The sequence below is a fragment of the Geotrypetes seraphini genome, chromosome 3 (genome assembly GCF_902459505.1).
Source record: "Geotrypetes seraphini chromosome 3, aGeoSer1.1, whole genome shotgun sequence".
Lineage (NCBI taxonomy): Eukaryota > Metazoa > Chordata > Amphibia > Gymnophiona > Dermophiidae > Geotrypetes > Geotrypetes seraphini.
The window spans coordinates 27,566,747-27,594,596 of record NC_047086.1 but is presented as its reverse complement, the minus strand read 5'-3'; the positions used below and the strand labels follow the sequence as shown (position 1 = coordinate 27,594,596).

Here is a 27,850-nt window from a genome sequence, read left to right as displayed (position 1 = left end):
GGGCTTTGAATTGAATGGACTGAAAATTCTACAGGAGCAGAAACACACATTAGTATCCCTATGGGTAGAAATTTTATGTGTAAAAGGGAAAGGATAGTGATAGGAGTGTACTACCATCTGCCTGACCAGAATGAAGGGACAGATGCTGAAATGTCATCAGAAATTAGGGAGGCTAAGAAATTGGGTATCACAATAATAATGGGTGATTTCAACAACTCTGATATTGACTGGGTAAAAGTAACATCAGGGCATGCTAGGGAGATAAAATTCTGTGATGAAATCAAGGACTGCTTTGTGGAGCAGCTGGTTCAGGAAACAACAAGAGGCAAAGCAATTCTAGACCCAAGTGGAGTGTATGAATTGGTGCGGGAGGTAATGGTGCTAGGGCTGCTTGATAACAATGATCATAATATAATCCGATTTGATTTAATCCCTGGAATAGGTTCACACAGGAAATCCAGTATTACAGGATTTAACTTTAAAAAAGGAGCAGCTGCAAAGGTCAAAAATTTACATCAGGCATGAATGTTGTTTACAAATATCATCCTTGAAGTCCAAATTAGATTTATTCCATGTATTAAAAAAGGAGGAAGGAAGACCAAAAGGCAACCAGTGTGGTTAATGAGTGAGTTGAAGGAAGCTATTAAAATTCCTTCAGAAAATGGAAGAAGGATACCACTGAAAATAATTATAAACAGCACAAAGAATGTCAAGTCAAATGCAAGACACTAATAAGAATGACAAAGAGAGACCTTGAAAAGAAGATTGTGCTTGAAGCAAAAGCACACAGTAAAAACTTGTTTAGGTATATTAAAAGCATGATTCTGGAGAATCAGTTGGACTGCTAGACAACCAAGGGATAAAAGGGGCTCTCAGGGAAGACAAGGCCATAGTGGAGAGATTAAATGAATTCTTCAGTCTTCACCGAGGAAGATTTGGGAGAATTACTGATGCTAGAAATGGTATTCAATTATGATGTATCAGAAAAACTCAAACAAATCTCCGTAACACTGGAAGATGTAATGGTTAAATTTAACAAACTTGAACAGTAGCAATTTGCATAGACCGGATGGTATACATCCCAGATTGCTAATAGAATTGAACAATGAACTTGCAGAGCTATTAGTAATTTGTAATTTTTCTCTAAAATCCAGCATAGTATCGGAAGACTGGAGGATGGCCAACATGATGCCGATTTTTAAAAAGGGTTCCAGAGATGATCGGAACATTATAAACTGGTGAGTCTGACGTCTGTGCCGAGGAAAATGGTAGAAACTATTATAAAGAACAAAATGACAGAACATTTATATAAGCATGATTTAATGAGAGAAAGGTGGATTTAGACAAGGGAAATCTTGTCTCAACAATCTACTGTATTTCTTTGAAGGAGTGAATGAACATAGTGGATAAAGGTTAGCCGTTTGATTTCGTGTATTTGGATTTTCAAAAGGCATTTGACAAAGTACCTCATGAAAGACCTCTGAGGAAATTAGAGAGTCACAGGATAGGAGGTTATGTCCTATTATGGATTAAGAACTGGTTGAAAGAAAGAAAGCAGAGAGTAGGTTTAAATCGTCTGCGCTGGGACCACTGCTTTTTAACATATGTATCAATGATGTAGAAATGGGAATAACTAGTGAGATAATTATATTTGTTGATGGCACAAAATTGTTCAAAGTTGTTAAATCGCAAGAGGATTGGGAAAAATTGCAAGAGGACTTTGGGAGACTGGGCATCAAAATGGCAGATAACGTTTAATGTGGGTAAGAGGAGCCCAAACTATGGCTACATGATGCAGGATTCTACGTTAGGAGTCACTGCCCAAGAAACGGATCTAGGTGTCATCGTTGAGGATATGTTGAAACCCTCAACTCAATGTGCTGCAGCAGCTAAGAAAGCAAATAGAATGTTAGGAATTATCAGGAAAGGAATGGAAAACAAAGATGAAAAAGTTATAATGCTCTATGGTATAGCCGCACCTCGAATACAATTCTGGTTGCCATAGCAGAATTAGAAAATGTACAGAGAGGGGAACAAAAATGATAAAAGGGATGGGATGACTTCCCTATGAGGAAACGCTACAGTGGCTAGGGCTCTTTAGCTTGGTGAAGAGGCGGCTCAAGGATGATATGATAGAGGTCTATAAAATACTCAATGGAATGCATCTGGGGAAGGACCTAAGGCTCTGATTGGCCTAGACGCATAAGGCCCCACCCATAGGAGGAGCCTTAAACAACCTGGGCCAATCAGAACCTCAAGCCCCTCCCCGGTGCATCCCAGGATGCACCTAGGAGGGGAAGGCCAACCCAAGAGGTAGGCCAGCTGGCCAGAGGAAGCAGGCATCCCTCCGTCCAGCCATCTGAAAGTAAGGTAAAAGGGAGAGGACTTGGGTCGTCAGAGGCACGGGGGAGGGGGTATTGCATGGCGGTGGGAGAGCATGGGCATCTCTTCCGCTGCTGAGGGGGGTTGGGGGGTGTCAGTTAGCAGCAGGAGAGATCGGGCATCTCTCCCACTGCTGGTTAGTGTTTCTTGGCAGCGGGTGAGATTGGGTATCTCTCCCGCTGCCAAGGGGGACTATAATACACATGCTCAAGAAGCGTGCTTTTACTACTCCCACAAAAAAAAAGACAATTTATGATTCTTCCTGTCATTTATTTTTTTCTTTAAACATAGTCAAAACACATGCCACAAGATACACTTTTAACAGTTCTGTCACTGTACATGCCCCTCCCCCTCCCCCAGACAATTTGCTGATTTTTATTGCCAAAAGCCTATGCCGCTCTTGGAGAATAACTCGGTGATTTGTAAGAATTCTCTGGCGTGCACGTTTCAATATTCAAGAGCCCATTTGCATGGCATTGTCGGAGACGGCAAGAAAGTTTTGATAATCCGCCGCTAAAATGCATGCAGGCTAAACCTTCTGCGAGCAGTTTAGCGAGCGCAATAAAGTTTTGAGAATCTGGCCCTTAGAACCCAGCCCACTTAGACCCTTCAATTTTTGAGTTGCCGCTGCAAATAAAGAAATGGAAAGAGCTTATTGCCACTATAACAGGTGTGATGTCTGCCAATTGATAATTCCTTTAGGGGTCCTTTTATTAAGGTGCACTAACCGATTTAGCACGCGCTAAATGCTAAAGCACCCATAGAAGATAATGGATGCCTTAGCATTTAGCACGCGCTAAATCAGTTAGCGCGGCTTAATAAAAGGACCCCTTAGTTTTATTGCCGCCCCCCACCTGTTATTTCTTTTGGTTTTTGTTGAAGGCACTCTGCAGCTCGGGTCTCCCAGTTGCAAGGACTTGCAATCCTGCTTGTCATTGGAGAAGCTCAAAGTACATAAGAACATAAGAAGTTGCCTCCGCTGAGGCAGACCAGAGGTCCATCTCGCCCAGCGGTCCGCTCCCGCGGCGGCCCATCAGGCCTACTGCCTGAACAGTGGTCTCTGACTAATTTTACAAATTACCTCTAATCCTATCCCTATAACCTTACCTCTACTCTTATCTGTACCCCTCAATCCCTCTGTCCTCCAGGTACCTGTCCAGACCTTCTTTGAAGCCCTGTAGCGTGCTTTTGCTTATCACATCCTCCGGTAGCGCGTTCCATGTATCCACCACCCTCTGGGTGAAAAAGAATTTCCTGGCGTTTGTTCTAAACCTTCCCCCTTTCAATTTCTCTGAGTGTCCCCTTGTACTTGTACTTGGAAAGATAAAGTATAAAAGTATAAAGTATAAAAGCACATATGTGAAGCAAATTAAAGTTATGTTGCATATGAGAGGTAGGGCGTAAACAAAGTTATCGTCTGCAGAGTGAGCATATAAGCAGTTTGTCCTGCACTGCGTAGGAGCTCTCACAGTTCGGCTGGTTACCGCTGATTCCAGTTGTTATCCATTACATTACATTACATTAGTGATTTCTATTCCGCCTGTGCCTTGCAGTTCTAAGCGGATTACAAATTAGAAGAGATCTGGACATTACCGAGAGAATTACGTAACAGTGATTCGTGTACTTTACATGGTATGGTAGAGGATTACAAATTACAAGATATCTGGATTTTTCCGAAAGAATTACATAGCAAAGAATCAATTGATAACAGGATACAGTGGAGAATATCAGTATACAGTGGTGCCTCACACAACGAACTTAATTGGTTCCAGGAGCAAGTTTGTTATGTGAAACGTTCGTTATGTGAAACGCGTTTTCCCATAGGAATACATGTAAAAAAAAATAATTCGTTCTGCAGCATAAAATATGCTAAGATGACATAAAAAAAGATAAATTTTTGGTTATTATTTTTATTTAGATACATCTAAAAACATAATTGTTTTTTAAAACAACACACATTTTTTAAATTTAAAGACAGACTAAGTAGAGTCTAATTTTACAGTGAGAGAGGGCAGAGTCTCAGCGGCAAAAACTGGGACTTAACTGTTCATTTTTTTTTTTTTCTACCGTGTTTCCCCGATGATAAGGCAGGGCCATCAAATAAGACAGCCCCCCCTTTTTAGAAAAAAATGTAAAATAAGGCACCCCCCCGCAAATAAGCCACCCACCGATACCTGCGCTTACCCGAATCGGGTGGTACGGTGGGTGACTCCGTGTGGTCCCTGGCACCCCCGACACGATCGGGGCAAGAGGGAGCTCAAGCCCTCTTGCCCCCCCGACTCCCCGACACGATCGGGGCAAGAGGGAGCCCAAGCCCTCTTGCCCCCCGCCTCCCCGACACGATCGGGGCAAGAGGGAGCCCAAGCCCTCTTGCCCCCCCCCCCCCCCCCCCGACACGATCGGGGCAAGAGGGAGCCCAAGCCCTCTTGCCCCCCCGACTCCCCGACACGATCGGGGCAAGAGGGAGCCCAAGCCCTCTTGCCCCCCCCGACTCCCCGACACGATCGGGGCAAGAGGGAGCCCAAGCCCTCTTGCCCCCCGACTCCCCGACACGATCGGGGCAAGAGGGAGCCCAAGCCCTCTTGCCCCCCCGACTCCCCGACACGATCGGGGCAAGAGGGAGCCCAAGCCCTCTTGCCCCGCCGATTCCCCAACTCCCCGACAATATCGGGCCAGGAGGGAGCCCAAGTCCTCCTGGCCACGGCGACCCCCTAACCCCACCCTGCACTACATTACGGGCAGGAGGGATCCCAGGCCCTCCTGCCCTCGACGCAAACCCCCCCTCCCCCCAACGACCGCCCCCCCCAAGAACCTCCGACCGCCCCCCCAGCCGACCCGCGACCCCCCTGGCCGACCCCCACGACACCCCCAACCCCCTTCCCCGTACCTTTCTGTAGTTGGCCGGACAGACGGGAGCCAAACCCGCCTGTCCGGCAGGCAGCCAACGACGGAATGAGGCCGGATTGGCCCATCCGTCCCAAAGCTCCGCCTACTGGTGGGGCCTAAGGCGCCTGGGCCAATCAGAATAGGCCCGGGAGCCTTAGGTCCCTCCTGGGGGCAGGGCCTGAGGCACATGGGCCCAACCCGACCATGTGCCTCAGGCCCTGCCCCCAGGAGGGACCTAAGGCTCCCGGGCCTATTCTGATTGGCCCAGGCGCCTTAGGCCCCACCAGTAGGCGGAGCTTTGGGACGGATGGGCCAATCCGGCCTCATTCCGTCGTTGGCTGCCTGCCGGACAGGCGGGTTTGGCTCCCGTCTGTCCGGCCAACTACAGAAAGGTACGGGGAAGGGGGTTGGGGGTGTCGTGGGGGTCGGCCAGGGGGGTCGCGGGTCGGCTGGGGGGCGGTCGGAGGTTCTTGGGGGGGGGCGGTCGTTGGGGGGAGGGGGGGTTTGCGTCGAGGGCAGGAGGGCCTGGGATCCCTCCTGCCCGTAATGTAGTGCAGGGTGGGGTTAGGGGGTCGCCGTGGCCAGGAGGACTTGGGCTCCCTCCTGGCCCGATCGTGTCGGGGAGTCGGGGGGGCAAGAGGGCTTGGGCTCCCTCTTGCCCCGATCGTGTCGGGGAGTCGGGGGGGCAAGAGGGCTTGAGCTCCCTCTTGCCCCGATCGTGTCGGGGGGCCGGGGGGGCAAGAGGGCTTGGGCTCCCTCTTGCCCCGATCGTGTCGGGGAGTCGGGGGGGCAAGAGGGCTTGAGCTCCCTCTTGCCCCGATCGTGTCGGGGAGTCGGGGGGGGGCAAGAGGGAGCCAGGCGGAGAGAGGGCAGTTAAGCGCAGTGCCTGCGCGGAAGGATGCAGCTCGGGCGACTTCGTTGTGTGAAACGAAGTTCGTTGTACGAATCAAGACATAAAGTTCGTTGTGCGCAGCGTTCGCTGTGCGAGGCGTCCGTTATGCGAGGCACCACTGTATACGGTTTACAGAAGAAAGTTACCTAACAATGAAGGAAGAAGTTTGTTGGATACTGAAGGTAGATCCTTATCTAGGAATCAGAATATTTTTGGAAGGTATGGTTCTATGAGTTGACTAATGTGTTATTCACGGGGGGGAGAGCATGTGTGAAAGGGGAGGAGATTAGTTAGTAGGGACGTGTTTTTTGAATAGAAATGTTTTGATTTCTTTTCGAAACACTTTGATGTCTGTTGTTTTGATCATCAGTTTGGTGATGTTGGGGTCAATTTTCGCTGCCTGTGTCGCTAGAAGGCTGTCGTAAAGTTTCTTACGTCGGGTACCATTATGAGGGGGGAAGGTGAATAGGTTCTGAGTTCTCCTTGGTCTGGGTGAGTGGTAGCGGTATAGGCGGTTGTTTAGGTAACAGGGGGCAGTACCATCAGGTTTTCTGCGTATGATACCAGTTAGGATCCCTGAGGAAGGAGTGTTTCTTCGAAACACGGGCTGTGTCGGGTCTGGGTTCATCAGTCCTTTTGGATACAAACTATTTTAGGACTATATTTATCTTTTTAGGATTGTTCATTAAAGACTTGGTGTCTTGTACATCACCACTGCAGTTTTTTCCTTTGTTTCTGAAAGTCACAAAACGATATGAAGTTTTATTTAAAAAAGTAAAGCGGAGATCTTTCAGATAAAATTGCAGGCAATTTGTACTTGTAAAAATATGTATAACTGAAAGCATCTTATTACTAGTTCTACAATATTAGCAAAAGCTGCAGAACAGATATTGAATTGTTAAGGAAAGTTTCTTTTCTGCTGTGCATTGGTATAATAGTGAAGTCTGATCACGTTTCATTTAACAATATGTTAGTGCATTATAAATAACTGCAACTTGGTTGCCAACACAGGGGGCTTAAAATAATAGAGGGGGCAGTGGGGCTGGTTGGGTCTGATCCATCTGAATAGAGGAAAATGACATATTTAATGCATGATTTTCTATTGTGCATCATTAGCAATTTAAGCACTCAGAGATGATGTTCAGCTCGATCTGCAACCCCATCGTATGTTTTCTTTTGATGTTAAATTACTAGGCACCAATTTTGCATTATAATGTGATATGGTGTCTCAGCAGTTATTAATGTTCCAGGAGACGTGCACCACAATCAGATTGCATTGATTTCAGAGTTTAGTCAACAGCTCTGTCTTACAAGGGATTTTAGCAGGGAAAGTTTGGGTATTTCACATAATTTCATTACCATATCCCAATTCCATCTGTTTTTTTTTCCTTAGGAACAAACTTTGAAAGTTATTAATAATAATAATAAAAATTCTCAGTAATAATGACTTTACCCTGAGAAGCCAGAACACTTCTTGAGAAGATTTTTTTCCACGATTCGTTTTTCTTCTGTGTATTCACTCTGCCTCCTTTTATGTGTGTTCCCTCGACATTGTTTTATTATACAGTATTTCTTTTGGTTGTTTAGAAGTGTTTTACATGTCTTATAACACAATGTAAGAGAGTTATATTTTGATAGATGTGAAAAGAAACACATTTGGGATATGTGATAAGTAAATTAAAGGGAGGTGTCTCTTCAACCAATGATCGAGTCTTTATTGAAAACAAATTCTCAATCATTGGTTGAAAAGACACCTCCTTTGCCTTTCTGTTTTATCTGCATGTATCCCAGGGCAAGGTGTTCTTCTGTTTGCCTGTCTTACAAGTAAATTAAACCCACAACCACAAAAACATACAGACAAATTTCACAACCAGAGAAGCACAGCTGCCCTTATTCAAATTATAAAAAACATGGAGAAAAAGAGACCTCAGAAAATAGCACCCCTTATATTCAGTCCAGAAAAGACACACTGTATAGCAGGGTCTAAAAAAAAACAAATTCCACTCACATATTTCCAAAATGTCAAAAATAAGAACAAAAAAAAATAGAGCAGCAATGTACTTATCTTCTTAGTTGCATAAAGAATTGAACTGGAGAATATACTGTATATGCAAATAGTCACTCCACTTTCAATTATAATAATCCAGGCAGCCAAGCCCGACACCGGCCCCATTTTGTGGTCATGTTACTACAAGAGCAAGGCGCTAATTCTTCAATTCTCTTCTCAAAATCCCAGATTCAACTCGCTAGAGAGTAAAATCCTAGGATGCACCAGGAAAGGGGCCTAAGGTGCCTAAGACCTCTACTATGGGAGGAGCCTTAGGTGCCTGTCCAATCAGAGCCTTAGGCCCCTCTTTGATGCATCCCAGAATGCACTGGGAGAGGGAAGGCCTGGCATTTTGCGAGAAATCACAGCAACCAATCAGCCAGTGGCCTCGAAAGAAGCAGGAGAGCAGGAAGATTGCTCCTGCTCCATGCACTGGCTAACTGCCAGGGACCCGAAAGGTACGTGGGGGAGGTAGGAAGGAGGTGTGGATGTCCAATTTCATCAGGCACAGGAGGCAGAAGGGATTCCCCCTGTACTGTCCACCGTGAGGCTGTCGAGGGGGGGGGGTGCGCAGGGGAGGCAGGGGGGGGATTTGGATTTGTCAGGATGGGAGACGGGTCTTGTGGCAGGCCCTGTGGAGGTCTGCAGTAAATCTGGGAAGGGGGGGGGGCGGGTAGGCGATGGTCCAAATATAATCCGAGACCATTTTTTGGCCCCCAAATGTCGACTTACATTCAAGTATATATGGTAATTAATTTCTTTGACAAGGTGTCCACACAGTTGGATTGACGGAAAGCAGTAGATGTGATATACTTAAAACTATAGCAAAGCCTTTGACATGGTTCTGGATATGCATATAAATGAATGGGAATGCCCTCTGTATAGATCCTAAAGAGGCTGACTAAGTTAGAAACCAGTTGAGTTTGGGTATTTCACATAATTTCTTTACCATATCTCAATTCCATCTGTTTTTTTCCCTAGGGGAATTGGAATCTAATTTTATACTTGAAACAAGGGGGGGGGGGTGTCAGAGGGAGCAGGACTTTTAGGTATGGCTGGTGTTAGACTTGATGGGACCCAGAGCAGAAATTAAGCAGGGGGGGCCACTCAATTCCTCTCCTCCCTGCCCCTTCCCAGTTTCACCACCCACCTAATGCCCTTCTATCCAGTGTCTCTCTTTCCATCCCTACCATTCCTGAGTCGACTATCTCTCCCTTTCCCTACCCAGCTGCCCCCAATCCAGCATCTCACTTCCTCCTCCTCTCCTTGCCATGTACTTGTGACCTGGGTTTGCCACAGTTGGAAACAGGATACTGGACTTAATGGACCGGCACAGTAAGGCAATTCTTAAGTCCTCCTATCCCCCTGGTCCACAAATGCCCAGCCATCCAGCATTTCTCAATTTAAAATCAGGATCATTGGGGGTGGGGGTGGGGATCAAACAGGTCAGCTCCAGGAGCCCCCATCCTTCCCTTCTTCCCCTAGTCTGAAGCCCTTGACACCTTTTGAAATTCAAGGGGATCGCCAGGACAGTAGTATTTTTTAAGCATTGCCCGCATCCTTGTCGGTGATCTTCTCACCCCCACTTTTGAAATACAGTAATTTTACTGTACACTGTTTAGATATTCAAGTTTCAAGTTTACTTAAAATTTGACATACTGCTCATTAAATATCTAAATGGTTTACATAAATAGGAATTAACATCTAAACTAGGAAAAGACCAAGACAGACAAATGACACAAATGGGTAAAAGGGTAGAAATACAATGGTTTATAAAAAAAATATTAAAAAGGAAATCACATTAGGGAAGGAAGAATGAAGTTTAAAACGAATTAATGTTTAAATAAAGAAAAAAATGGAAAGAGTCCCAAGTCTTTAAAAAAAAAAAAGGGCTCCTTTTACAAAGCTGCGTTAGGGCATTTTCTAGCCCGTCCTTCCAGAAGAGACCAGAACGGGTTACGATTTTACATACATAGTGAAAGGATAGCAACAGAGTTACAAATTCAAACATAGCAGATATGCAGAACAATCTATTGAAAGGATGACGGCAGATAAAGACCCAAATAGTCCATCCAGTCTGCCCAACCTGATTCAATTAAAAAAAAAAATTCTTCTTATTAGCTATTTCTGGGTAAGAATCCAAAGCTCTACTCGGTGCTTGGGCTCCAACTGCCGAAATCTCCATCAAAACCTACTCCAGGCCATCTACACCCTCCCAGCCATTGAAGCCCTCCCCAGCCCATCCTCTCCCAAACGGCCATACACAGTGAGATAATTCCTGTGTACTGCATGTAGGACTGAATACATGTTAAGGGAGATGAGCACAGTAGCAAGGTGAACGATAAGGCCACGTAAGTATAGTGGCTAGAGATATAATACAATTCTCCAACATTAGCAGGTGCAGAGCAGTATTTTGATTTAATCCTGTATCAAGGCAAAGAAAATTAAGGCACTCTCTTGTGTCTCTTTGCTACAGAATGGCCTATTCAGATGGGTTTGTGAGCCAAGAATATAGAATCACTGAATTATGTGATAAACACAAATGGGAGATCAGTGGTACTATACCCCACTGGGGCTACATCCTATGCAGGATGCCCAATTTCCAAGAACTTTGAAAAACAATGTACAAGAAGCACCAGAAACCTTTCATGGGGTAACATAAGAACATAAGAAATGCCTTCACCGGATCAGACCGAGGTCCATCAAGTCCGGCGATCCGCTCACGCGGCGGCCCATTTAGGTTCTCTATTATGAAAACCTGAAATTACCGTATCCCTCAATATGATTTACAAGAAGGTGTATATCCAACTTGTGCTTGAAACCCCGTAGAGTATTCTCCGCCACAACATCCTCAGGAAGAGAATTCCAAGCACCCACCACTCGTTGTGAAAAACAGAACTTCCTGGCATTTATCCTGAACCTGCTGCCAGCCAGTTTCAGGCTGTGACCTCTTGTCCGTGTCACATCTGAAAATGTTAGTAATGCTGCTTCTTGGTCTATTTTATCAAATCCTTTTAATATTTTAAAAGTCTCTATCAAATCGCCTCTCAGTCTTCTCTTCTCGAGTGTAAACAGTCCCAGTTTCCTGAGGCGTTCTTCGTAGCTCAAATTTTTCATTCCTTTGACTAGTTTCGTGGCTCGCCTTTGCACCTTCTCCAACAGAGTTATGTCCTTCTTGAGGTAAGGAGACCAGTGTTGGACACAGTATTCTAAGTGTGGTCTGACCATTGCTCTATAAAGTGGCATTATGACTTCTTCCGATCTACAGCTGCAGAAAATTTTCTTGGGAGAGTGCTGCATACGTTTTCAAGAAGCCCAAGTGCATAGCAAGGTACGTACGCATAACTGGAGGGGAGAGAAAGGGAGCAAGAACTGAGGGAGTCAGTCACCTGTTTCTTGTGGTCTCTCTTTCTGCAACTTCCCAGGTCAGCTTCCGGTCCTGCTGATATAGAAACATAGAATATCAGAAACCATATAGAACACAACTCCACAGATTTAGAGAAAGAAAAGCTGCTACACATTAGTATAAAAACATGGAGAAAACTAGACTTCAAAAATCATAATCCCAAACATTCAGTCCTGCAGTGCTGATAAGGGATACAATAAGTCATTGGTCTCTCAAAAAATTCCACTTAACATAAGAAATGATAGCAAAATGCAGCAATCTTTTTTTATAATATTCTTTATTCATTTTTGAAATCAAATACATAGTGCAAACAGATTAACAATCAAGTAATAAAACATACTGCACTCTATTCCAACAAATAATAAACAGCTAGTTAACCCTCCCCTCCACCCCTCCTGGATGTGTACAGCAATCTTTCACGAATCAAAGGGAAATACTGCTAATAATTAACATTTAAGTCTTACAATATTTTCTGCCTCTTTTATAAAGCCGCGCAGTAACGGTCCCGAAGCCCTTTAAATCTCTATGGGCTTCGGGGCCATTAGCGCAGCACAGCCGCTAGTGCAGCTTTGTAAAAGAGGCCATTTGTTAACGTGCCCCAAATTTCCTTGAATTTGCTATGGTGTCCCAGCTGTAAAGAATTAATATTTTCAAATTTATAAATCTGGCATAAGGATTCCCACCAAAAATTATCCCAACTCTTCCAATTTTTCATTATAAGCTGCATGGCGACTCCTGTCATGATAAGGAACAATTTATTCTGGTTTGCATTGATTGGTCTCTTGGGGAATAATATCGTTCCAAACAATATTATATCATATGACAACGATAATGGAACTTCCAATATCCAATACGGTCAAAATTCCATTCTCAAGTCAACCACATTCATGTAGTTCATTCCCATGCTCAACAGCAGCCATGTTTCGCGATAAGCTATCTCAAGGGCTGGGAAAACCACGCCATACGACCAAATATTGAAAAAAGGAAGAAAATCCCAGCAAATAGACTCACCAACGTGTAAATTCAGCTTTAAAACAGCACTGACAACACCCACGTCAAAATGTGATGATATCACCCATCCTGGAAAAATTTCAAAAACCCTCCAGGATCACAAACAAAGAAAAGTAAAAAATAAAATTAACACAATTAGTTTCAATAATTTTAACAGGAGCATTCTGTTCCATAAGGCTCATCAAGAAAGAAAGCACAAATGTTTCAAGGTCAGGATGCCCAAATGACATCTAGACATCACCACGTAAAAACCATGATGACTCACTGATCCTGGGAAAATTAAACTAAGAACACAAAACTTCAGTGAAAAATAAAAAGGAAAAGAAAAAAAAAAAACCCCTAGTAGTGAAGTCACTTAACTCCAATCTCTTAAAAAAATGCGTTCCACTCAATGCAACTGTTCAGTCCAAAAGGAATCACAGTATTCCAATCATTAATCCATTTTTGCTCAAGCTGCCATAAACATTTCTGGAAATTGCCTCTTCTAACAGAGGCCAGAATTTGATCCAACACCTAGTAATGCAGATCTGAAAATTTATGATGAAATGACATATATGGCCTCTTTTACAAAGCCGCACTAGCGGCCCTGAAGCCCATAGAGATTTAAAGGGCTTTAGGGCTGTTGCCACGCGGCAGCCGCTAGCATGGCTTTGTAAAAGAGGCCAATAGTGAGACACCAAAGGCGCTGACATTCTGCCCACAATCAAGCAACTCCTATGTTCTACTTGGTACGTTCTTAATGATCTAGAAGTTTGGCGCAAATATATAAAAGATGATATGGGCATTCCAGCTCAGCTATACCACTCGAATAGATGCACATCTATCAAGTATTTAGAGAAAGCTTCAAATCTCCAAGATGGATGCATATATCTGTCTGCTTCAACCATAATAGCACACACTAAACAATGTCCAACCAAAAATTCTTAACCTTGGTTCTTAACCTTGTTGGAGGTACTGAACCCCACCAGTTTCATATGCGTGTTCACCGAACCCTTCTTTATTCCCTTAGTTTTGCCGGAGTGAGACTAGAATTACTCAACTTGGCATTGCAAATCATGTAATTAGGACGCTGACTCTCATCACGTTCCGTTATACATGTGAATCCATATTGTACATATTCGTCCGACCACTTTCGTATTTTGCTCGACTTAGTAAGGGATTAAAATATTAAGATAGGTATCACACGACGTACCATCACAACAGTTACAATTCGACTACTGTGCGCATCAAATCCCCTGCAGCACAGATAGGCCAAGCGATGTTGCGTGATCACCTGCAGCCAATTATGAACAAGCGGGGCGTATCATCACGAATCATAAGCGCTTCGGTCACGTTCAATCATCTATCAGTTAAATCACAAATTTTGATCAGGAATTGATTGATGTATATAAGGCGTTAGTTACAGATTGATAGATCAAGAAACCGAGTACACGATCAGTCTTGATCAAAATCACTGAATAACTGATAGATGATTGAACGTGACCGAAGCACTATATGAGTCGGAGGTGTGTTTTGACCTCCGCCGAACCCGCGAGGCTGACTCACCGAACCCCTGGGGTTCGGTCGAACCCAGGTTAAGAACTACTGGCATAAGGACAAGGAGACAGATCCAGATGTCCTCTTACCACATCAAGTGCTTCCTGTTGAGGAATGCTGGTATGCAGTGAACAGACATCAAAGATAATCAATAGGCAATCCTCAGCTACAGCTGGTAACACTGAGAGTTTTTGTAAAAAATGTTTCATCTCTCTTATGTAAGAACTACTCGTAGAAACCAAAGGTTGAAGAAAGGTATCAATAAATTGACAGGACCTTTCTAAAAGAGTATCACAGGTAGCCACAATCGGTCGACCAGGGAGATTAATCATGGTCTTATGAATTTTAGGCAAAATATAAAAAAATGGATCTTTAAAAACCTGATAATTCAAAAATGCATCTTCTTTTTTAGATTTTTTAAGAAAACCCTTTCTTCAAACTTTCTGTAGTCAATTTAATTAATCAAAATGAAAATATCATCTAATGGGTCTTTATCCAAAAGCTTGTAAGTAGTAACATCTGAAAGCTGTCTACAGCATTCATTCACATAATCATCAGAATTCAAAATCACCACAGCTCCACCCTTATCAGCCCTCCGAATCACTACGCAGGGCTCATTTTCAATCTAGTCAGGGCAGCCAACTCTGAACTTGACAGATTCCTTTTCCAATAATAAGGTTTTTCTTCAAAAATTTTTAAATCTCTCAAAACTAGTTCCCTAAATTTGTGGATAACAGGGTCAATAGGGATGGGGGGAGGAGGTCTTGAATGACTAAAGCCAGATTGAAAACCCACTCATTTTACTCTGCATTTCCTCAGGGTTTCTCATCCATGGATAAACATATCCCTCAATTTCTTAATTTTTGGGGATTTCAGCTACTTTCTAAATCTCTCAATTTGTGAATTAATGCTCTACAATTATTCTTGATAGTCATTCTCATTCAACTTTAAGCTTTGCCTGAGACGTTTGAATTACCAGTAACATTAAATCCAAAGAATACCTGTTCAAAATACTGTTTCATTTATCAACAAACTCTTTATCTTCCTGAAACAAATTAGGAGCAATGCGCATTCTCATGCCTCTAAGAATAATTTCCTTCTTACACTAATTAACCAGAATAACTTGTGACTTCTGTTGTTTCAAATAGTCCATTTAGAACCAATCTTTCAGAGGAAAATGCAGGGGCCTATAGAATTTCAGAATGCTGACTGCCCGTAACACCAAACCCATTGTCCCAATTTTGAGCCATAGTTCCTCACTTGTATATAAAGCAAAGCAAAATGAACTAGAGTTCTGTAAGAAAGACTATCAGAAACAATTGTGCGGCAAGCACAATTTCTTCTTTGGCACTGGGTGCTAATTTCTTTCTTAAGTTTCCTTCAAAACGTTGAATCACATTGTCAAATTCGGAATATGTATTCTTTGAACCAGATCAGTTAGGGAAGCTAATGTTGGGTCATCAGGTGTGGGTTAGCCTAATTGAATGAGAAGCTGTGACTGGTTTCTGTGATTGAAGATTTTTCTTCTTTGCTTTGACTATTAATGGATTCCTGTATTCTCCTTGATGTGGACTTTGCAATTTTCGTTGAGTGCTTATTGTACTTTTTTGCAAATTAAAAAAGCATAACTGGAGAATATATAGGTGGGCATATCAAGGCAGAGTATCTTTATTACTGAGGGTATGGTCTCTGTTCTATTCTCAGTTGGTTGTCCCAAAAAGCAATCAATAATTTGAAGATGTTGCCACCTATGGTCTCCAATTTTCTTTGTTTGGTGTGCACTGGATGCAGCCATGTGTGCCTAAGTGAAGGCCATAGAAGTCTAGAATTCTGGCAGGAAACGAATAGTTAGTACTGGATGTAGCTATGACTGGTAAAGGCTATATCTGGCCAGAACAGTTTGGCAGGAGCCAAGCAGGTGTGCATGAAGTGCTGTCTTGATGATAGAGGGCATCCCAGTTTGTAGTTGTATGTGTTGGGTGTAACTATGCCAGTAAAAGCTTTCCTAGACCAAAACATTAGTGAGAAGGATGCACTGGTTCTAGCCAAACTGCTAGATGGTAACCTTGCTTAGAAATCATATTGGAACTAGAATATGAGGGGCTTCTGAAAAGTTTTTAGCCCAAACAAAGTTTGGGGCAATCTCCACTGAGGGCTATACGCTTAGTCCAGCGATTTTCTGCTTTTTGTGTTCATTATTTTTCTGACGGAATGAAAAAAGTGGAAAATTACTGGACTAAGCGTATAGCCCTCGATGGAGACTGCTTCAGCTTTGTTGAATGGGCTGAGAACTTTTCAGCGGCCCCTCGTAGTTTACACAAGGTGCAGCTGGCGGTAGAGATCATCCTGTTTTGGAGATATGGTAGAAGCCAGATGGCGTAGTGGACGTGATGAGTTACAAGCTGACACTGCTCAGTTATCATGGGTATTTAGTATAAGGCTCAACGAGGTGTGAATATTTATTTAAAATCATGCTGTTGCACTTCTGGGATCTGACTTGATCTTTGAGCCCAGGTCAAGTACATGATTGGAAGGGAGGGGAGATGAGTAGTCATTGCTGGTTATATTATACAAGTCCAAATCTGTATGTTTCCCTTTAATCACTTTTCTTAGTAGAGTACCAGTTTTTTGGTTTTCCCCATATATAAGTCAAAAAATCACTCAATCGCCCTGTTCTGAATCATAGATTTTCACTCTCACATTCTTCCTAATAATAGTTTTTACTGTTTAGATGGAGGGGTTCTTCCCTCCTCGACTTCCCTTTTTTTCTCTATCTTTTCCTCTACAGATTGCTATACTGCCTTTGTAAGGACTACTCAGCGCATTATTGTAATTTGACATTGATTATTCCTTTATGTTGTATGTTGCGTTGTTGGCCTGTCCTTCTCTGGCCTGGTTGCATCATTTCTGTTATTGTTCTATACTGTTTGTTTTTTGCTTTTTGAAAATCCAAATAAACATATTTGAAATAAAAAAAAATCACTCAATAGATGTAATAATAGAATTAATACTTCTGGAACACACACTTAGAATTCAAAAATATGCTCAGAGACACGAAGGCAACAACATGGAGCCGCAGCCCCAAGAGAAGATTGCCTCACCGCCCAATCATCGCAGATTGTAAATTCCAGGGAAAACCAAAATTCGTTGCTGCAAACTAGCACAACACTTAGGACTCCTTTTATTAAGGTGTGCTAGCATTTTTAGCGTGCGCTAAAGATTAGCGCATCCTAACCACGCGCTAAACGAAAAATACTAACGCAAGCTCTATGGAGGCGTTGGCGTTTAGTGCCTGCGGAATTGTAGCGCATGCTAAAACCGCTAGCGCACCTTAGTAAAAGGGGGCCCCCTTAGCTTGATCAAAGGTTATGTTATACGTACAAGGAAAAAGTTAACCAATTCTCAGTAGGCGAATTAAGCATTAAAATCAGCAGATACAAAATATTCCTTGACAGAACGCTAGCCTTCCAAGCAAGTCAACAGAACGGCTGGCTAGGCAACATCATCAAATAGAGAATGACACGGTGACAAAATTCATCACCGTTCCCGTCCCCGTGGATAACCGCGGGAAATAATCCCATGTCATTTTCTAGGGTCTATTTCAACCTCGGTCCTTCTACACCAGCATTCTTCAAAGCAAAGCTTGCGGGTCAGTGGTTGTGGCCATTCATACTCTGATTCTTCCCTCTCTCCTTAAAGAATGACATGAAGATGGTTTCCCGCGGTTATCCACGGGAACGGTGATGAATTTTGTCTCCGTGTCATTCTCTATCATCAAGCACTCCTCTTCCTATCTTAACTTCAGAAAACTAGTTAAAACCAACCTGTTTAACCGATTTGTAACCAAGAGCTCTTAAACCTTCCCCTGCACTCTTATCATATGTACTCGATGTCCCTACATTATGACTTTATGTAACCAAAGACTTCATTGTTCTTTTTCGCTGACTGTCCAGCTCTTCTTGTTGTAAACCGCCTCGAACTACTATGGCTTTGGCGGTATATAAAAATAAAATTATTATTATTATTATTAGATGTGCAGCTGAATTTAGAGTGTTTGCAAAACACCCAATACCAATATATTGTTGGCTTCAAATAGGTTCAACTGGGGAATCCCTAAAGGGCCAGAAATGTATTTAAAGTAATAGGGGTTTTTTTTCCCTCTCATTGCTTCTACTCTTGTGTATTATAGTTTGCATAATTTGGTGCCTAAGCAAGCAAGACTGTATATATAATTCTTAGTTTATCTGAACATAGGTTTTTTTTGTGGGTGCTGGGAGGATCACCTAATTAAAAATACATTTTCTTTCCCATACCGAAAGCATGATTTTCTGGTTTATTTTTTTAATGAGTCACTTCTCATTAACATGTAAACAAGCTTTTTTTTTTCTCTTCTAGAGGATGTTTACTGACTACCATCATAATAAAACCTAAATCAATGTTGTAATGATTTTTTTTCTCCTTTTCTCTTACATGTCAGGGAGGTGAGATTTTAGCTCAATCAGTAGCAATTTAGATGTTTGACAAATCCGTCTAATGTTAGTCCACGCAGTGAGGTCTTATCTTTCTTGCAATTAGATTAACAAACCCTGAAATAAAGCAATATCCAGATCTGGGTATCTGCTCGCTGAGAGCCTGTGTTAGTTTCAACTATCCTACTTAAATTTACTCTCACGTTTAATAAAAGTTGTATAACAGAAAAAGAAACAGAGGACAATACTCGACTAAAAAAGCTCAAAATTGCTATTACTGGCTTTCATAGCATGCATACTTTTTAGCAGATTGTGATAGATATTCAAATGGGCATGCTCAGAGAGGTGTTGAAAAGCAGCACATGGAAATTGGATTTTTCAATACAAGTGCATTGTTTGCCAGCAATAAACAGCCCGCAGAGAAAGCAGTGGCAAGGCCTATAGGTTCTTTCTACCCATAGTCAGTTTTCAAAGTTGTTTCATTTAGATCAGTGTCTCGCAAACGTTTTTCTCCAAGGCACACTAAACTAGGGGCTGCATCTAGTGGGCATGCTCAGAGTCTAGACCAGTGGTTCTTAACCTGGGTTCAACCGAACCCCAGGGGTTCGGTGAGTCAGTCTCGCGGGTTCGGCGGAGGTCAAAACACACCTCCGACTCATATAGTGCTTCGGTCACGTTCAATCATCTATCAGTTATTTAGTGATTTTGATTAAGACTGATTGTGTACTCGGTTTCTTGATCTATCAATCTGTAACTAACGCCTTATATACATCAATCAATTCCTGATCAAAATTTGTGATTTAACTGATAGATGATTGAACGTGACCGAAGCGCTTATGATTCGTGATGATACGCCCCGCTTGTTCATAATTGGCTGCAGGTGATCATGCAACATCGCTTGGCCTATCTGTGCTGCAGGGGATTTGATGCACACAGTAGTCGAATTGTAACTGTTGTGATGGTACGTCGTGTGATACCTATCTTAATATTTTAATCCCTTACTAACTATGTCGAGCAAAATACGAAAGTGGTCGGACGAATATGTACAATATGGATTCACATGTATAACGGAACGTGATGGGAGTCAGCGTCCTAATTGCATGATTTGCAATGCCAAGTTGAGTAATTCTAGTCTAGCTCCGGCAAAACTAAGGGAATAAAGAAGGGTTCAGTGAACACGCATATGAAACTGGTGGGGTTCAGTACCTCCAACAAGGTTAAGAACCACTGTTCTAGACGCAGCCCTGAGCTCGGGGGCCTTCCAAAACCCAGATAAACTGCCGGGTTTTGGAAATCCTTCTATCAGCAGAAAGGGGAGGGGCAGAGTGGAGGAGAGGCACCAGCGCTTGTGCCGGCAGTGAGAGGCTTGTATCTCGCCACGGCACACCTGGAATCTCATCTTTGCATAATGTTTGCAATTCACTGTTTTAGATTCTAAGTCTGCAGGTTCAAAGTACCCACGGTGTGACTGTTTGAAAATTGCCCACATAATATCTACACCTGATTACTTTTCTGCCCTCTGTACAGGATATAAATTTAATTTACGTACACTGCTGAATGGAATTGTATCATGTTTTGGAAAAGAATTGACCTCTTTGAAGTATAACCATAGTAGAGGTTCTTTATAATGAATGCTGCATAGATATAGGGTGAGCAAGTAAAAATGTTATTCCATTCAGTATTGGCATTCGTACTGATTTTATTGGAACACATATTTATGAAACTTTTCTGTTTTAGAAATACAGGCCAGGTCGATGTGATGACATTCTGAAATGGAAGCCTCCCAATCTAAACTCAGTTGATTTCCGTCTAAAAATAACAAAAATTGGTGGAGAAGGGTATGTGGATATTTTTTTCCATGAATTGAACTATGTTATCCCTGTGATCTCTTTTTATGTAGCAGAAGTAGTTCTTTTTTAAAGTTTTCTCATGTCTTAGAAAAAAAAAGTGTTAAGTGTCTGTTGTTCATATTCTAAATTTGCTTCATGATTTCACAGTACAAGATCAAACAGGTCCTAATTAATTAGTCTCAGCAGACAACGATCAAAAGCCTGAGCCTTGTCTAAAGTTAATTCTCTCTGTAGTTTTCTACCTGTGGGAGGATTTACTCTTTTATATATTTCTCAGGCAGACATAGGGCTAGATTCACTAACCCCCAAGTCTGTCTCTGATCTGTTCCCGATTGCTGACGAATTCACAAAAGGCCTGCATGCAAATGGGGACAATCGTTGACACGCCCCCCACCCACGGCCAGGATCGCTAGAGAGTTTAAGTTTATTAAGTTATTATTATTAAGTTTATTAGGATTTTATATACCGCCTATCAAAGTTTTCTAAGCGGTTTTACAATCAGGTACTCAAGCATTTTCCCTATCTGTCCCGGTGGGCTCACAATCTATCTAACGTACCTGGGGCTATGGAGGATTAAGTGACTTGCCCAAGGTCACAAGGAGCAGTGTGGGGTTTGAACCCATAACCCCAGGGTGCTGAGGCTGTAGATCCAACCACTGCGCCACACACTCCTCCTGGAGCATGTGCAGACCCTGACCGTAGTGACAGGAGAAGCAGCCTCCTGTCACTGCTGTTCTGCCGGCTTTTTTTTTCCATTTTTTTTGATAGGCTGCAAAATATCAGGCCTATTTAAAAAAATGAAAAGAGCCTCTCACACGGCATGGCACATCCCTCCGACACGGCACACATCCCCAACCAGCACGGCCCGACCGACATCCCCGAACTAAAAGTTGGGAGTAGGAGGGGTGCTCAGTCCCTCCTGCTCCGTAGGCCTCCCACCTCCATAGGCCCTAAGGAAGTCCCTGATTGGCTCAGGCGTCTCAAATCCCTCCCAAGGTGGGAGGAGCCCGAGGCACCTGAGCCAATCAGGGCCTTAGGCTCCTCCCTGTGTATCACATGATGCACCGGGACAGGGCCTAAGGCCCAGGCAGACGTGTCGCTGGAGTCAGAGGAGCAGGAGGGACTGAGCACCCCTCCTGCTCCCAACGTAGAGGTACTGGGGTGCCAGGCGGCCTATGGAGCAGGAGGGACTGAGCACCCCTCCTGCTCTCAATTTTTTGGTGCTGGGGGTGGGCCGTGCCGGTCGGGGGTGAGAGGGATGAGGGCAAGGACTGTGCCGGTCATGGGGATGGAGGGCTAGGGCCGTGCCGGTCGGGGATGAGGGGTGAGTGTCATGCTGGTCGTGGGGGTGTCGGTTGGTGGCAGGAGGGAGTGGGCATCCCTCTTGCTATTTGTGGGTTGCCAGGTGGGATCGTGTTTGTCGGGGAGGGAGAGCCCTCGGCCGTTTGACAGGTCCGCATGTCTTTTCATTTTTTTTTTATGGGGCAGATATTTTATGTGTGTAGCACATGCAAAATATCTGTGCCATGAAAAAAAAATGAATAAAAAAGACAGGCAAGCCTGTCAAAAAACCTGCAGACCTGTCGGTAACTCAGTTACTGACAGGTTTGCCGCAGTCAGGTTTGCCAATAGTAAAACCCGATTCAAAATAGCCAAGCAATTGTTAGTGAATCAATCACTTGGCTATTTTGCATGGGGTTTTACTAATTTGCATAGGAGGATCGCTACAGGCATTAGTGAATGGGGTTGGAGGGAAATCTGGTCAGAAAGGGCTCGCAAACCGATCGGTATCCTTGTGACCCTGGGCAAGTCACTTAATCCTCCATAGCCCCAGGTACGTTAGATAGATTGTGAGCCCACTGGGACAGAGAGGGAAAATGCTTGAGTACCTGATTGTAAAAAACCGCTTAGATAACCTTGATAGGCGGTATATAAAAATCTTAATAATAATAATAATAATAATACATGATCGGTTTGCTTTGTGAATCTAGCCCATAGTTGTTTGCTTGTGGTTATATCTAATCTAATCCTTAGATTTGTATACCGCATCATCTTCACGTTCGTAGAGCTCAACGCGGTTTACAGTAGGAGAAATAGGAAGGAACTACAACAGAGGGTTAGAGGTAGAAGTGTGAAGAAAATTTAGAGGACTTGGGATGCCAAGATATAAGAGTTCCTTGATTCCTAAGTTGGAGGGAGACTTACATTTTTTGAGAAAAGCCAGATTTTCAGATGTTTGCGGAAAACTTGGAGAGAGCTCAAGTTCCGAAGAGGGGAGGTAAGGTTGTTCCAGAGCTCAGTGATTTTGAAGTGGAGGGAGGTCCCTAGCTTTCCTGTGTGGGAAATGCCTTTTAGTGAGGGGAAGGATAGTTTTAATTTGTGGGAGGATCTGGTGGTATTAGGGTTTGAGGAATTCCAAGAAAGAGGGATAAAGGGAGGGAGGATACCATATAGGATTTAGAAAGTTAAACAGGCGCATTTATAGTGGACCCTGGCGATTATCGGAAGCCAGTGGAGCTTGGCCAGGAGCGGGGAGACATGGTCAAATTACTTTTAGCGAAGATAAGCTTGGCCGCGGCATTCTGAATCCGTTGTAGTCTGTGGAGATTATATATAAGTAAGTTAACGTATCTGCTTTTGGAAGACAAAAATTTAATTCAGTCCTAATCAAAAAGAAGTTTGGAAGAACTGAAAACTATAGGTTTAGTCATTCTCATAACTTTCCCAAGCATTCTTCTTTGAATAAATATTAGATTAGACTTAGCAATATCCATTTCAGACTTAAACTGCATAGCAGTGAAAAGCATTTACAACTGAACATGCTATAACTTGTCCTAAAGGAGGAGAGATCTATGCTGCCCTTCCTAGAGTTGTGAATTGCATCATCACCAGGTGCCCAAAACTTTTAAAAGTATTACATTGGTGTGGAATAAGTAGGAGGCAAGATCTATTGCTGCATTTCATCCTCCAGAGCAGGGGTGCCCACACTTTTTGGGCTTGCGAGCTACTTTTAAAATGACCAAGTCAAAATGATCTACCAACAATAAAATTTTAAAAAAACACAACGCACACTGTACGCATAGAAAATGTTAATTATCATTCCTATTCCAGGGTTTTTCAAAGAGGTCAAAGCAGATGACTCTATGCACTATCACCTCAGTAACAACCATACAAAAATAGACAAATATACCCCCCTCCCTTTTTACTAAACCACGATAGCAGTTTTTAGAGCGCAGGGAGCTGCGCTGAATGCCCAGCGCTGCTCTCGACACTCATAGGCTCCCTGCGCTAAAAAACTCTATTGCGGTTTAGTAAAAGGGGACCTTAGTGTAAAATATAGACAGCAGATATAAATTGAGACACATTTCGATCACTAAATTTAAAATAAAATCATTTTTCCTACCTTGTCTGGTGATTTCATGAGTCTCTGGTTGCACTTTCTTCTTCTGACTGTGCATCCAGTCTTTCTTCCCTTCTTTCAGCCTGTATGCTTCCTCTCCTCCACACCTCATTCCCTCCCCCAACTTTTCCTTCCTCTCTCCCTGCCCTTTCTTTTTCTCTGCCTCCCTTTCCTTTTTTTCTGTTTCTCTTCTTTCTCCCTGCCCTCCCCCAAGACACTGCCACTGCCATCGGGGACCCAAACTGCCATCGGGGACCAGGACCCAAACCGCCACCAATAACAGGCCCGAAAGCCGACGCCAATAACACGCCTAAAAGCCGCCGCTGCCCCAACCTCTCCCTGCTTCGGCCGACCAGCATCGCGAGGAACTGTTGGGGGAAATGCTGCCGGGTCCTGCCTTCGCGGAAACAGAAAGTAGGCAGGACCCGGCAGCAAGAAGAGGAAATGCTTCACTAACATGTCTCCCGTCTTAGCCCGTAGCGAACGCTTGCTTCAGGGCTCTCAACATGTGCGTGCAGGCTTCCCTTCTCCCCCCCTCCCCCTCCCCGGGCATAACTTCCGGTTTCGGAGGGAAGAGAAGAGAAGCCTGCACGCACACGTTAGAGCCCGGAGCATAAGTTCGCTAGGGGCTGAAATCGTAGATCAGGACGGCAACACGAGTGCGATCGACTCGAGTTGCCTTCCTGAGCTACTGGTCGATCGCGATCGACGCGTTGGGCACCCCTGCTCCAGAGCATCTGACGACATTACTGTTAGCTCTGGAGCCTTTAAAAGCATTGCACTGTCATAAAACAAGTTGATCGAGGCCCCCTAAATAGAGCTGAGGATTGCTGAAGGGAGGAGATAGAGCTTCTTGGGGAACTCTTATTAAATGTCTGATGTTATCACTGAACAACCCAAAGCCTTTGAAAAGATTACATTTCTGTGGAATGCAGCCTGGAAAGGGATGACCAAAGAGGCATTTATAGTACAGCACTTTGGAGCCCCTTCAGGGCCAACTAAGGAACGGTGAATTTGTTGATTGGGAAGTTGGATGTTTTCTTCTTAAATTTTCCTATTATCGGACAAAAGGAAAGGAAATGTTAAAGAATTAGCCCTCAAACATCCATCAGAAATGCAAAGCCTTATGGAAAATTTTGCTATCTCTAGATGATTTTTGGTTTGAGTCATTTTGAATCTGTTACTGGGTTATTTGAGATTTTATTTATGTCCTTTTGTAACCTGTCTAGTTGATAAGTGGGATTAAAATTTTAAAATAACTAAATAATTTTTACTACTGTTGAGGGAATGTCTTTCGGAGGAAATGTGAGTATGGAAGCACCCTCCTTTCGTCCCAGTCCTCGTTCGCTGCCTGGTGTTTCTTTGGATCCAGTTCTTATTTCATCAAATGCATTACAGGAGTTGAGTGGACCTTAAGGGGGAAATTCTATAAAGGGCATCCCGATTGTAGGCGGTGGTAGGTGTCCTATTGCTGTCTAACCAGCCAGTCGGGACACACATTAAAAAAAAAAAAAAAAAAAAACACACCGAGGCAGGCAGCCTATATTATAGGCATTTTTGCTTGTCTAGGGAGGCGTGTAGAGCCTCCTAAGCTCACCCAAGGCTAGGCAGTGTGGTTTCGCCTGGAAGTGGCCTTAAGCAAGTTTAGTAGGCCTTAGCAGTTTCCCTAGGACCACGAAAGGCACCTGAAATGTAGGCCAGCAAAATGCTGATCTACATTACAAATAGACACAGCCGCTGAACTGATCATATGATCAGTTTAGCAGCAGGGAACTCATCCATGGCCCCCCTCCCTCCCCCCGCCCGCAAAGATGACTGGCAAGAGGGATGCCCACTCCCTCCTGCCAGAATCTCCGAAGTTCTCCCACCCCTGAACATAAGAATAGCCTTACTGGGTCAGACCAATGGTCCATAAGCCCAGTAGCCCGTTCTCACGGTGGCCAATCCAGGTCACTAGTACCTGGCCAAAACCCAAGGTGTAGCAATATTCCATGCTACCGATACAGGGCAAGCAGTGGCTTGTATTATGACATCGGCTTTGCCTTTCTTTTGGTTTGCTTATACTTTCTTTAGAAAAAAAATTGACCCACTTTCATGGTTCCCCTGTGTATGTTTTTCTGGGTGTCTCCCTTTTTATTTATTTATATTTTTGGTACGGTACAGGAGTTAAAACTATCCAAATCAGTGGTCTCAAACTCATACCCTTTGCAGGGCCACATTTTAGATTTGTAGGTACTTGGAGGGCCTCAGAAAAAAATAGTTAATGTCTTATTAAAGAAATGACAATTTTGAATAAGGTAAAACTCTTTATAAATCTTTCCTTTTGGCTAAGGGCTCCTTTTATCAAGGCGCGCTACATGGGTTAGCGTGTCGGACATTTTATCACGCGCTAACCCCTGCGGCAGCCTAAAATTCTAACGCCTCATCAGTGGAGGCGTTAGGTACTAGCGCGGCAGGTGGTTCAACGCGCGGTATTGAATGGGACCATCCCATTTTTGGGTACCCTGTTCCATTGTCCCCAAGAACAGCTTCGGGACGCCAAAATGTCCCGTTTTCAGAAAGAGAGCAACTAGAGCCTAGTTGCTCTCTTTCTGAAAACGGGACATTTTGGCATCCCAAAGCTGTGCTTGAGATAACATGCAGGGGTGCCCAAAAGGAGCCCAGGATTTCTCCCTGCTGGCGCCAGTGACTGGCTGTAAGGGCCAAGAGAGAATGCACGGGGAGCTCTGAGTGCCCCAGGGACCTCGGCTCATGTGCTCTCAGTCTCCCCCCTGACAGGACCGCCCCCTCCCTATGGCCCTGGCCTAGTGTTCGTCCCGAGGGCTTAGGTCACGGTGTGTGAAGGAACCGGCTTAGGCCGCGGTGTGAGGAGGACCCCCCATCTGCACGTTGGATGTGAGTAACCCAGCCCTCCCCCCCCCAATCTGCACATTGAATGTGAGCAGCCTGGGCTTTGGCAGCGGCAGCCCTCGCCATGCTCAAGTGTATTCTCCTCTGGCACTGCAACTGGCATGTGGAGTCGGTGGACGAGCGGCACTGTTCCTTTCAGGTTGTGCTTGACGAGATCTACTGCTACAGCTGCAGCCTGGAGGAGCTACTGCTCGACACCAACCAGCTGCGGGAGGTGCCCAAGCTCGCTGCAGATAGGAAAGATGGCTCTGAATGCCAGCAGCAGCCCTGCTCTGGGCTTAATGTTCTTCAAAGATGCAACAGGGGGGAGAGATTTGTGGTTTGAAAGAAAGACAGTAAGAAAGAAAGGGGAGGCAGGGAGAGAGAAAGAAAGAAAGAGGGGGGACAGAGAGAAAGGGAAAGAGAAAGAAAGGGGGCAGGGAGAGAGAAAGAAAGAGGGGGGACAGAGAGAAAGGGAAAGAGAAAGAAAGGGGGCAGGGAGAGAGAAAGAAAGAGGGGGACAGAGAAAAGAAAGGTGGCAGGGAGAGAGAAAGAAAGGTGGCAGGGGAGATAAAGAAATAAATAATGGGGGCAGAGGGAAAGAGAAAGAAAGAGGGCAGGGGGATAGAAAGTAAGAAAGGGGGCTGGGGGAGAGAAAGAAGGGGCAGGGAAAGAGCAAGAAAGGGGGCAGGGAGAGAGAAAGAAAGACAGAAAGAATGGATGCACAGTCAGAAGAAAGTGCAACCAGAGACTCACCAGACAACAAAAAGGTAGGAAAAATGATTTTATTTTCATTTTAGTGATCAAAATGTGTTAGTTTTGAGAATTTATACTGCTATCTATATTTTGCACTATATTTGTCTATTTTTCTATAGTTGTTACTGAGGTGACATTGCATATTTTAAAGTCATCTGTCTTGACCTCTTTGAAAACCCCCCAAATATAAATTATAATTAACATTTTCTCTGCATACAGTGTGCTTTGTGGTGGTGTTTTTTTAATTTTATGGTTATCATTATGAATTAATAAGATATGTGTACATGAAAAATGAATGGAAGAAATTGGGGGTGGGGCTGGGGCAG

The 27,850-nt window shown here is 43.8% G+C and overlaps 1 protein-coding gene across 1 annotated transcript in view; it reads left to right on the top strand.

Annotated features, from left to right (window-relative positions):
* Positions 1-27,850, top strand: part of RNGTT (RNA guanylyltransferase and 5'-phosphatase) — a 599,480-nt gene that overhangs the window by 432,857 nt on the left and 138,773 nt on the right. Inside the window, exon 13 of the mRNA XM_033938319.1 lies at positions 20,367-20,467. Coding sequence (XP_033794210.1) covers positions 20,367-20,467 — 101 coding nt within the window. The remainder of the gene's footprint in view (positions 1-20,366; positions 20,468-27,850) is intronic.